At 45.6% G+C, this 12,583-nt stretch overlaps 1 protein-coding gene across 4 annotated transcripts in view; it reads right to left on the bottom strand.

Annotated features, from left to right (window-relative positions):
- NAA35 (N-alpha-acetyltransferase 35, NatC auxiliary subunit) overlaps positions 1 to 12,583 on the bottom strand; it is a 423,189-nt gene that overhangs the window by 298,825 nt on the left and 111,781 nt on the right. For all 4 annotated transcript variants that reach the window (XM_078675799.1, XM_078675796.1, XM_078675797.1 and 1 more), the window contains exon 5: positions 11,117 to 11,191. In XM_078675799.1, coding sequence (XP_078531925.1) covers positions 11,117 to 11,191 — 75 coding nt within the window. The remainder of the gene's footprint in view (positions 1 to 11,116; positions 11,192 to 12,583) is intronic.

The raw sequence follows: 12,583 nt of genomic DNA on the forward strand, positions 1-12,583 counted from the left end.
CCATTTGTCAAGGTACAGGAAAGCAAGTATCCATTGTCTCCTTAGGTATGCACAAATGTGTGTTATACACCCCGGGTTGTTTCAGCAGCAAAGGCCTTGAAGAATTTAAGCGCACATCTTCCTTTAAAGATCCAGCATCGAGCAGTGGCGGCTGATCCAATTTTGGGGTGCTGCGGCAACTCGGGGGGGGGGGGGGCGGATAGGGTTGAGGGGGAAATATATATATATATTTTATTTAACTTACCAGCTCCTGCACCCGCCAGTATGAGATAAGCTCCGTGATTGGCCTGAGTGGGCTGGCTTGACGCTCGTTAAGGCCCAGGTAGCCTGGAGCTTTTCTCTAACCCACCTTTTGCAACACAGCTGGGTTGGAGAAACCGGAGTGTGCATGCCTGTTTGGCCGGCGTGAGACGGCAGGCCAAACAGACATGTCCACTACAAGTGCCCAACACTCCTAACTATAGCATGATGCTCTGCAGGATGGTTCCACTTCCGACCTAACCTCAGCTGGAAGTAATGAAAAATAATAGGATACTTAAGTTACTTTTTTAAACATTTTATTTTTCAGTGGGGCGATGCTCCTCCACAATAAAGAAGGAGCCGCCCCTGGCATGAAGGTCTTGCTAGTTTTCCTCTTGTGGGTCTAGGTCCTCGAGCACGGTTGTGTTCTCCTCGTCCTCATTAAAAGAACCCCTCATGTTCCTCTTCGTAGGGCTCTGCCATGGTGGGAGAATTGAAATCAGTCTGCTCTTCTTGTCCGGATTTTGACTTCCTATAACTTTGCTGGGATCCGAAAGCCCTTCTGTGCTTCCTCTAAACCCTTTTTTCTCTGACGGAGTGCCGCAATTTCGGCATCATGATGTCACTTCTTGTGTTTAACCCTGAGAATTCTGTTGGCATAGTTTTATTTTTAGGAGTCAGTCGCTCCTTGTCCTTTTGCTCCCCCTATCCTTTTCTGATAACCTCCTGGCGTCAATGAGGGTTCACAAAGTTTGCCTACATCGCTGTCCCTGTATTTGGACAGGTGTGGGTTTTTCTGACTTTATTTGCCTGAGCCCTTTGACTGGGTTGCTATGCTATAACGCTTCTTAGGGTCTGCTTCCCTTGAAGCCTTCCTTGCGACCAGCAGACTTTTATCGATGTCTGATCCCCTACTTGAGCCAGCTTGGTTTCTTCATTTTATTTCTTTGGCGCTGGGCCAGCTGAGGTCTTTAAGTAAAGGTCGTCTCTATTCTGCCTCCGCCATGGGGAAATCTGCCCAACATTGTTTCTCTTACCTTCAAGAATTTCCATTTGGAACTCTGTGCATGTATTTTACATCTCGGTGCTGTGTTCCTTCGCAAGGCAGAGGCTGCAGATGTTTCTTCTGGGTTCATTTGCGGAGAAACTTGGGGGAGAACTTAAAGGGGGTATCCCTCAAAGCTCATTGTTGTTCGTGCTCTCTTTTTCCCTAGAATTTCTGTCAACGAATGGGTAACTTTGTTGTGATTTATTCACAGCTCCTCTGTCTAGCATCTAGACCTAATGGCATTAAAAAAAAAAAATCTGAAGATGGTGAACGCATACAGGAATAAAAAATGTACGTGCTGTGAGCCTCATGTCACAGGGAGATGAATATATGACCAAATGGTATGTCTAGTCTCACAACAACACCCATAATGGAATAGTGCACATCATGTGGATCTAGAAAAGATCGATGCTGCAAAAAATCAACTATTCATCATGGAGAGTAGGACAGTTAGATTTGTAGATAACATCAATAGAAACAAGCATTAAATAGTTAGAAAATCGGCAGCTTCATTTATTGTATGAGAATGAATACTTTCTGAGGAGAGGAATACATTCAAGTGTCCCACGCTGCAAGACACAGGATATTTCAACTTGCAGTACATGCTTTGGGGAAGTGAATCTAAGTCTGTGTTTGGGTCCTCTTTAAAACACAGATGAGTAACTGGTGAAAATTCTTCGCTTGTACGGATACAAATCGAGAAATTAAACATCAAAATGATTTAAGCCTCAAATGAAGGATTTGGAATAAACCATTGCTAAGCAAATTTCCATCTTCAGGTGAAACTCAGTAACATCCCTAATCAAAAATAATGATGGTGCATTGTAAGACGTTTCCCTTTCATGAAAATAGTCAGAAGCTTCCTTACTGCCCGAGCTGAAAAAACACAATTAAAAATGGAAAATGTTCATGCCACTACTTTAATATCACCTATTCAAACGGGAAAGAGTTAAGGACAACATTTATCCCCCCTATCAGATGCAGCTTTTTCAAGAAAGAACAAACAGAATAGGCCATCAAACTCTTTCATAAAGACTTTTTTATGACTGGAATAACATGAATGCAGGTACATAGCCACAAGTTAATCCTTACAAATGTTTACGGTAAGTCAAGCTGTGCTGAAGATATAAAAGATGAAAATGTTTCCACACTCCATGAAATGGAATTTATGTTCTTTTCAAAACAATGCACTGACGATAGATTAACCTTTCTAGCAGTGTGCATATAAAACGTGTGAGGGCTGAAAAATGTACTATTCTGGTTTGCCACACAAACTGTATGTGGTAGAAATCAATGAAAATGCTTTGCCAAATAGATCGGTTTTGAAAACCAGATACAATTGACTTAAATAAAGATGCTAAAGGGATCATCTACGAGATGAGCTCCTTCAAAGTTAGATGATCACTTAACGAAAAAAGATGCAAAAGCATACAGTTAGAGTTTGCTGTGACAAAAAGTGGTAAGTGTGATTGATCCACCATTTCAGGAGAAAAATCTGGATGTAGTGTCCACTCATTAGGTGCCGATTGTGTCTAACTCGGCTTATTTACATGCTGTGAAATCCTGGTGGAGAGATTGACCTCTCACATATCTATGAAAAATCCTGTATCACTAGATGACCGGTCACCTTTTAGTCGCTCTTAGTGGGAAGGGTATGCCCAGACGTGGGTCCTGTGCTCGCTGTGTCACTGAATTCAAGCTAGCCTGGCTGATGAGGGATGATACCCAAAACCGGTCCCAGGATGCTTGTTTCCGGTCCAGGGAGGACCTGGCCTTGCAGTTGGAGCCCCATGAGGGGCAGGGTCAAGACTGATTTGCATATGGCTGGGTTCAAACTGTGGTGGCATGGTGAGCAAAAAAACGATGAATTTAACCCAGATCTGTGACTGGGGCGAATGCTTGGCAATGTGCAGCATTCCGTCCATCATCTTTTTGTGCTTCTAAAGACACCTTTTAGTGGGTACCACTTTCTTTGAGAAGTTAGTTGAGAAGGTAGTAGCCTGTATTCTGCAAAGTGAATGGAGATACAATTTCTCCCTTCTGATAGCACTTTTGAATCTGTACAGATCAGAACCTACTAATCACTTCTCTACTCAAATCCTCTTCGTTTTCTACTGCAGCCTGACTTACACTCTACGGAATCTGCTCTCCTATTATTCACGTATGCTTGAAAATCTGCTCATTAATCTGAGCTGTCTCATCTGCTTATCTTTCACGACGTTTGTGCTGGATTTGACATAAGTAATCATTCTGCCATTTAATACTTCAAGTCTTCTTTTAAGATTTCGAAGTCTGCCCGCTCTCATTTCTTCTCATCTTTCCACCTTAGACAGACCAATGAACAAATAATTTTCTACTTCAGTTCTGTGCTCCACAAGGTTCTGTCATGAGATGCCTTCTTTTTTTTTTTTTGTTGCTATGTTACAAAAGAAGAATTGGAGGCAAAAGTGTTTATTTTACACTATTGATTTTTACTATTTAAACACATTTCATTACAGTCTCCTAATGACAGTGTCCTTGTAGCAGAGTTTCCTGATAGCAACTTGTCAGTATGTTTTAGCAACGTATAATTTAATTTGTCACTTCTTCAGGGCAACTGTGTATTTTCTCACTTAGATTAAAGTTACTTATCTTCCTCTTTATCTTCCTGTCTATTATCGACCTACGTTTGTCAGTATTTAACCGCTTAACCGTTTTTTCTTCTTTTGCCCACATTTCTCCTGCAGCTCCTCAATGACCCCCATATCAATAACATTCCTGATTATGTATTTTTCCTCTGTCCTCCCCAAAAAGAGGAATGCTCTCTATTCTTGTATTCTGGTAAAAATACTTCAATAAATCTAATGAAATGCAAAGATCCGAAATAAACACCTTCCCTTCTTCTGTCTGTCATATAATTCCCAGCACCTTTGAGTGATGATGGTGAGAAGTACGAAAGATAGAGATATAGGACAGTAAAACCTTCACACACTATGGATGGATCTTAAGGGTTTTTGTAATTTGTTGAATTTGTGCAAGTCATTCTCCCAAAATAGTTATGGTCCAAGAGTCGAAGCTTTCAACGCCAAAGTCACAGAAAGACTCGTAAATGCCCAGCTGACCGCATTCAATGAAGAGAACGCGATCCTAGACGCCTCCCAGTCTGGATACCGCGGCAACTACAGCACCGAGACCGCCCTCCTCGCCGCCACGGACGACATCCGCATGCTACTCGACCAGGGACACACTGCAGCCCTCATCCTACTAGATCTCTCCGCGGCCTTCTACACCGTCTCACACCACACCCTCGCAGCCAAACTGCACGACGCCGGGATACAAGGTACCGCCCTCAACTTGATCCGATCCCCGTCGAGAAGAGAATAACCTTCAAGCTCTCACCCACACCTACAAATCTCTCCACAACATCGGACCCAAATACCTCAACGAGAGAGTCTGCTTCCACACATCGAACAGAAATGGGCCTTCTCCTACATCGCAGCCTAGACCTGGAATGAGCTCCCAGTCACCATCAGACGCTCCCCTAACCTGCACGCCTTCAGGGAGGACCTCAAGACCTTGCTCTTCCTCCTGCTCTGCTTCTGCGGATGCAGGGGGTCTCTGCTAGGGCGAGGTCGGCGGATCGGAGATTTCTGTTCGATGCATGGAAGCAGACTTTCTCGTGGAGGTATTTGGGTCCGATGTTGTGGAGGGATTTGTAGGTGTGGGTGAGAGCTTGAAGGTTATTCTCTTCTCGACGGGGAGCCAGTGTAGGTCTCAAAGGTGTTGAGTCATGTGTTCGTGCCGAGGGGTCCCGAGGACGAGCCTGGGGGCTGCATTCTGGATGGTTTGGAGCTTGTGTAGGAGGGTCCTGTTGACACCGGAGTCGAGAGCGTTTCCGTAGTCCAGTCTGCTGGTTTTGAGTGCGTGGGTGACGTTTTTTCTGTGTTTGGGGGGGAACCATTTGAAGGTTTTTCGGAGGAAGCGGAGGCAGTTGAAGCTGGTGGAGGCGACGGCGTTGATCTGGCGGGTCATGGTGAGGGAGGAGTCGAGGATGAAGCAGAGGTTCTGAGCATGGTCTGTCGGGCTGGGAGGACTCCGGAGGGCCACCATGTGTCGTCCCAGGCGGAGGTCGATGGTCTCAGGATGAGGACCTCTGTTTTCTCTGTGTTGAGCACCCCCCCAGCGCCTCGAACCCTCACGGGTGAGTAGGGTGCTCTATAAACCCCCCCGATTGAAGCGGTTAGCATACTCTGATCAATGTTTATTTTACTTTCTTCTCTGGTCACTAGAATGTTCTCTTGTCACTAAAAAGACTCCAAGCTAGCCACTTTTTCATACTGTTCATAACTTTGAGTTGATCTGTATCCATCTGGTGAAAATGTTATAGTTGTAGCACAAGCAGAATTTGCATGATAGGGCCTTATATATGGGTTTAGCAATTATACATTTTCTTTTGCAAAGAGTAAGATGTGAAGTGATAAAGAACCTTGCAATTAAACAGGTGGTGGCATTGCGGAAAGAGGTAGCCATGTCTGGTGTTAAGTAGTAGCTGCTTATGCCACACTTTTTTCCACAGTCTAAGACTTACTGCAAGTCTGTGGAAATTCATACTTTGCCTTTCTTAATATCTTCTCAAAGTTTCTCCAGTCCTTTTGCACATATAAAGTGCCAGTTGTCCATGAAAGGCAGAAATGCAAGCACATTCCAAAAAAGTAACATTTCTACCCAAAGTAAACCTTCTGCTGAGCCCCTCTCCAAAGCTTCACACAAAGCTGGGTTAAAAGGAGTCACAGTCAACGACTGGTACAATGTGTTTTGAAAGCTTTTAAACGGGAACTAGCTTCTTCCAAGAGTTGCATCCAATGCAGGGATTATGGCTCTGGAGAGCAATGGATAATTTAAGATATAACAGTTAGGAGGGACGAGTGAAACGGTGCCATATCCAGTAGGGTTATAATTTGAGTTTTTAGGCCCAAACGATACAGGTATTTTTCAATCTTTGAATGAAACATCTGTACTGGGACAAATCCTCTTCCACATATGTATTCTAATTGCAGGCAGGGTCCCGACCTGGGAATGCTACTGCAAACAATGGTTGTGGTTCCAGAACCAACATCAGGAGCAATGCAGGCAGTAGTGCTGGCACTTGTTACTACTGTCTGGTCCTCTGGACCTAGGACTTCTGAAGTCAATTGACAGACTGAGGTGATAGTGAAGGCAAAAGAGACAGGCGATGAAATGGCACCATTGTTGGAGATTGTGATATTACAGACATCCCTACTACTTTGAAGATCCTGAATCTAAACGTCAGGTCTGCGCTGAAGCACTATCAGCACATCTATGACCTCATTGAGGAGGAAGCTCCAGACGTATTTGCCATGACGGAAACATGGCTACAGGACGCTGATACCGCTATTACCAATCTAGCCTGCCCACCCGGCTATTCTATGTACACTCTGAATAGGCTGTCTAGGGGTGGGGGTATCGCGCTAGTGGTAAAAACTATCTACCCTTGCGTCTGGAGTGCCTTAAACATTTCTGGATGTGAAAGTGCCATGTTCAAGGTCTCTGTCAGCCCTGAGTTCACCCTGTCCGGGATGGTCGTTTATCGCCCACCCGGCAGTGATGTGGTGTTCAGAAATGCTTTCCCTGATATTGTTGGCCCTTTGGTCGCTGACTGTGCCAACTTCTCTATCATGGGCGATCTAAATCTGCATTTCGACACCCTCTCTGGCATGACAGTGCGTTCCATCTCTTCTGACCTTGAGGCCTTTCAACTTCTCCAGATGGTTTCCCAGCCTACCCACCTGGGTGGACATATTTTGGATCCCCTGTTTACCAATCTGTTGGGGATTCTAGTTACTTCTGTCTCTCCGGTGGAATGGACAGACCACTTTTTGGTGTCCATTTCCTGCCCTGTTTCGGCCACTCTTTCCATCTCTACGGCCAGACGGGTTCAGAAGAGGGCTTGGAAAAAGCTTAGGTTAGAGGACTTTCATCGTCTTCTATTAGAGGAGCCGCTGGGTCTTTTTACGGATGTGGAAAGGGGGTATGACCTCTTCTGTTCATGGATAACTAGGGCCTTGGACTCTCTGATACCTATCGTTTCTACTAAAATCAATCCCAGAGAGTCGAGCCCCTGGTACGATGGCACTCTCCGGGCCCTAAAGGGTGCCTGTAGACGAGCAGAGAGGGCTTGGAGGAAAACCTATGGGGCTGATCTGAAAGCCTCATATACCAGGTCCGTTAAGCTCTACCATCGAGCTATCTGCCGAGCTCGTGCGGCCTTCTATGCCACCGAATTCCGGAACAGCCCAAATCCGTCAAAAGCTATTTTCAAGGCCGTAAAACAACTTACGGCGAAGCGGACTTCCACTACGACCGTAAGCTCCCTTTCCCATTGTGAATCCCTTGCATCCTACTTTTTGGGGAAGGTCCAAGCTCCGAGACCAGCCGTTTCAACTTCTGTGGAGTCCGCCGACCGGGACGCCCGACATGATGCGACGCTAATGCCTCCGCTGATCCCCGCAGCCTAGAACTTGCCAGGACGGACCTCTTCTGTCCCAATAACAGCAGAGGGATCTTATTTCCATCCTTGATTTCCCTTCGGGTTTCTATACTTCCCTGTACCGGTCGGCGGCGTGCTCCCTCCTCCCTGAGAATCCATCGAGGAGAGTATTCCCTGCCACTTCAGGGTCTCTGCGCATTCCACGCGCCCCAGGATTCCATCAGCCTCGCCCCACTTGAGCATATCCCCGGGGGCAGACCGCTTGAGAATCGACTTAGGAGAATCCCCCGTCATCGCTGGGTCGTCGCGCCTTCGACCTGCACCAGAAACGCCATCAGCCCTGTCATACCGGAGTCAGAAATCCTACCTGTTTGTGGTTCCCCTTCCGCCCTTCCACTGTGCCCTGATGAAGGTGTAGTCCCGGACGGGACCATACACCGAAACGCGCGTAGGCGCTTTTTCCTATTTTAGGAACCTACCCGGACCTTGAACCATCGGTCCCCATGTTATCTACAACCATCATCGCTTGGTGCTGTTTGATTAGAGAATGAATGCCGTATGAATGTTGTTGATATGCTAGAGCGGAATCTGAACCACCATTTACTTATTTTTATTATTGTGTTTATTTATCTCAGTGTAGGTTAACCCACGAAATATATTTATGTATTAGTTTATATAAAAAAAGCAGTCCCTTGAAAAAATTCATTCCTGAAAAATAAATTTTGATACTAAATGAATAAACCTGTTTGTGCGGTGTAATTTGCTTGGGCTTAGGTGTTTTTGTATTTATATATTTGGACCTCTCCTAGGCCTTTTTGTTCAAATCCATAGGGCAGGTACCCGTTTTGCCTTTGACCAAGCTATATATAGGACATTCCCTAGTATAGGGTCCACTGCGGAAAGTGTTAATCGGGTTCACCATCAGACTACACTGCTTGTTTTCCCCCCCCTTACCTTGGATGGTTTTGACAAACTTGCGTTGCAAGTTAAATCTGGGTCTCCATCTGACCCAGTAAGGCCTGCTCTCTTCCGAGACCAAGCTTTTATGGGGCGTACAGTTGTATGCTCCCTTGTCAATCTCTCCTTGGAAACGGGAACTGTACCATCCAAGTGGAAACAGGCCGTGGTGTCCCCGATTATTAAAAAGCCCACCCTGGACCCCTCTAAGCCTGAAAGCTATCGCCCCATCTCGTTGCTACCCTGGCCAGCCAAGATCACTGAAGCCCACGTCAACTTGGCCCTGTCTGAACATCTGACTCGGACCAATGCCCTCGACCCCACACAAAACGGATTCCGTGCTGGGCACAGTACGGAAACTGCGTTACTTGTGATGGTGGAACATCTCCGGGCAAGGTTGGATGCTGGTCAAACGGCGGCGCTTATTTTGTTAGATCTTAGCGCCGCCTTTGATACGGTAGACCACAGCATCCTCCTGCGTCGGCTCGAGGAGACTGGTATTGGCGGTCAGGTGTTGCAATGGTTCCGCTCCTTTTTAGACGACCGCTCCTTCTGTGTTGCCATCCCTCCCTTCAAGTCCAGCTACCAACCACTGGCCATGGGGGTTCCGCAAGGGTCCTCGCTGAGTCCCACGTTGTTCAATCTATACGTGAGACCGCTGGCTGATGTCGCTAGGCAGTGGGGCCTTACTTTGGTCTCATATGCCGACGACACTCAGCTGGCGGTTACTCTCAGCGGGGATGCGGAAACTGAGGCCCCCAGGTTTCAGTCCGGACTGAAGGCGGTGGCTAGTTGGCTGACAGGCAACTGCCTTCAGCTAAACGCCACTAAAACAGAGGTGATGGTCGTCGGGAAGGGAGTGGAGCTGTGGGGTGACCACTGGTGGCCCCCAGAGCTGGGTCCTACTCCGATCCCGGTATCGGAAGTGAAAAATCTGGGGGTATGGCTGGATGCGGGCCTCTCCTTTATAGGCCATACTAAGAGAACTGCGGCCTGCTGTTTCGGTCTCCTGAGAGGCTTGAGACCTGTTCTCAAGTTCTTTGACGCCCCGACCAGGCAGCTGGTGATCCAGGCCACTATCATCTCGCGCCTGGATTATGCCAGCTCTCTCCTGGCTGGGGCCAACCAGGCTGAACTAACCCGTTTACAACGGGTTCAGAATGCTGCGGCGAGGGCGATTGTTGGTTTACCCAGATTCTGCTCAGTGACAGGTGTCCTTCGCTCCCTACACTGGCTCCCGGTTAGGAAGCGCATCCTTTTTAAGGTCTTGTGCCTTGCTTTTAAAATCTTGAGAGGTACAGGCCCGGAAATCCTGTCGAGCTGTCTGTCTTTTTATGTTCCTGCCCGTTGCCTCCGCTCTCAAGGTCTGGCCCTTGCGGTGGTTCCCAGATTCAGGCTTAGCCGCATGGGAGGCCGCTCGTTTAGGGTAATGGCTGCGTCAGCATGGAACTCCCTGCCTGTTGAAATTCGCCTGTTGAAATTCGCCTGCTGGAGGACCTTCTGACCTTTCGGAAGGCTATAAAAACCTTCTTGTTTTAGTTGTTTCTTAGTCTCTGTTCTTCCCTCTCGTTGTGTTACGGGCTACCTTGTCTCTGCGCCAGGACGCTCCTTGGCTGGAGTATCTGTGCGCACAATAAATAGACGTAACATAACATAACATAACATATTGGACAAGACAGCGGTGCTGCAACAATCCATGAATTTACAACAGACTGCTGTCAATCAGCAAAAAATTGTGCAGGCTGGAAAGATTACAGGACTGATGCCAGAGGGATGCATAGAACCATGAGGAAAGCAATCCTAAGTAGTTAAAAATGTTAACTATTAGAGAAAACTTTTGATGGAAGGTATCTGCAACACTGATTGAAACTTATTATCATGGAATGTCGGGGGCTGCAAATCTTTGACACGAAAAAAATAACAGAGTCTTGCACCGGTAAACAGTTTGGTGTATGAAAGTACAATAAAAATCCTCTAAACTATTCCATCTCATCTACATGCCAAGCTATAAGGCAGCTGCCGTATTAATCAAGATTATCAACATTCAAGGCAGCATTAAGTCGAGGGAATGCGATTATAGAAAGAAATCTTGAAGAGTATGAAGTCTCACCAACTCCAGATTTCCTCAATTTTATTCCTCAGAACTCTTTCAATAGTTTACTGTTGTCTGTGGTTGTCAGGATATAAGCGGTCATGATCATGTCCTTCCAATGGCCATTAAATGCCTAGCGCATAATAGGACCACTGCAGTGAACGTCCTTCACTTTTAGCTCTACTGGCACAAAAAGACCACACCTTGTTCAAAACACAGATTAGTCATTGTACTCCTTGGTTTCATTTGAAGTCACACACACATAATTATTGTTAAGTACTTAGTGTCTTACCAAACAACAAAAACAGGTGTCCATTATTCCAATAAGCTCAGGAAGGCTCAAGTCCTTAATTTTAATGGTGCCGTCCTAAAAATAGAAAAAAGGAATACATTACAAAAACGACAACTTTTGAAGAGTAAAATTCGTAATACAATTACGTGTTTTGCGACAGGCTGACCACTTTTAGCATTAATTTGCAAAATACTCCTTTATTATAGTGGGAATGAAACAACATGGGGAGAATGATTCCAGCTAAGTTAAGGCTTTTTAGCATGAATTAAGGTTGAGAGAATGAAAACTTTGTAGGAAAAATTGAATGTTTAATGCCATATATGTTAAAATTAGAAACATAGCAGGAAGTAAACCTGAAGCAAGACAGAGGAAAGTGCTTACTGTGAGACCCACATCAAAAAGCAAAACTAGGCACTGCCACTTCTGCATCAGATCGGCCCAGATTGTGAGCAATAGGTAAAAACACTCCGTGGTTCCACAGATATGGCTTTCAGAAGAATTCATAGGTAGAACCTGTCAGTAGGATAAGAATAAGTGCTCATCTCATAGAAGATGCAGCCAAAATTGGTGAATGTCCCATCAGCAAAAAATATGGAGATGTGAGAAAAGCTATTCCGGGAGAGGTAAAAGAGTCCTTGATCTGGCAGACTTGAAGAGCTCCTTACTACAAAGGTGTGGGAAGGTAAAGTAGAAGTGCTCTCCATTACCACACAGGCATAAATATCTTGAGAAAATGAGAAAGGGATCGGTGCCCAGATACATGTAGCCAACATTCGGGTAGCCTTATAAGATGCAGTATCTTCAGTAAACTGAGGTAATACGTAGCAGGGTGCATAGGTAGATGTGGAGCTCTACAGTAAAAAAAGACAATGCAGAAATGATGACCATGAGTAGGACTGGGAACTGGAACTGTGTTGGTGGAGTGGCAACTCTCATTCTCCTGACAAACTTGCATTCAACCCTACATAAACGCCACAAAATGAGGGTGATAAAAGCGCACAGCAGGAAGGCTGGGAATCAGTACGAGAAAGGTTATCTATTATGGTTTTTCCTTAACCTTCATTTTTAACCATGAAAAAACCAGGCTATTAGACTTTGCAGAAAATCTAGAGTACAGTCTGATAAACTAGAACAATATGCATGATTAAGAGCATGGGAAACCCAAAGACCACCAGAGATGAATATTGTTTGGAGAAGGTAGAAGAGAAGACAAGAGAGGAACAATAGTTACTTACCTGTAATCTGTGGTTCTCCAGTATTGGTGTCTTTCATAGATTCACACGCCTGAATCATTCCCCGTCGTCGGAGTGGGAGTCCCACGGTACATAAAAATGCAATAAAATGCTATAATAACATAGGTAAAAACCAGTAATTCCCAACCAGGAAGTAAAGTAGCCAAAGCTACAGGAGAAAAAACTTCCATACTCATGACTATCCTAGTCATTTTGTTAGTCCAAACTGCAGCCA

Source organism: Lissotriton helveticus, chromosome 2_1 (assembly GCF_964261635.1).
Source record: "Lissotriton helveticus chromosome 2_1, aLisHel1.1, whole genome shotgun sequence".
NCBI classification, from domain to species: Eukaryota; Metazoa; Chordata; class Amphibia; order Caudata; family Salamandridae; genus Lissotriton; species Lissotriton helveticus.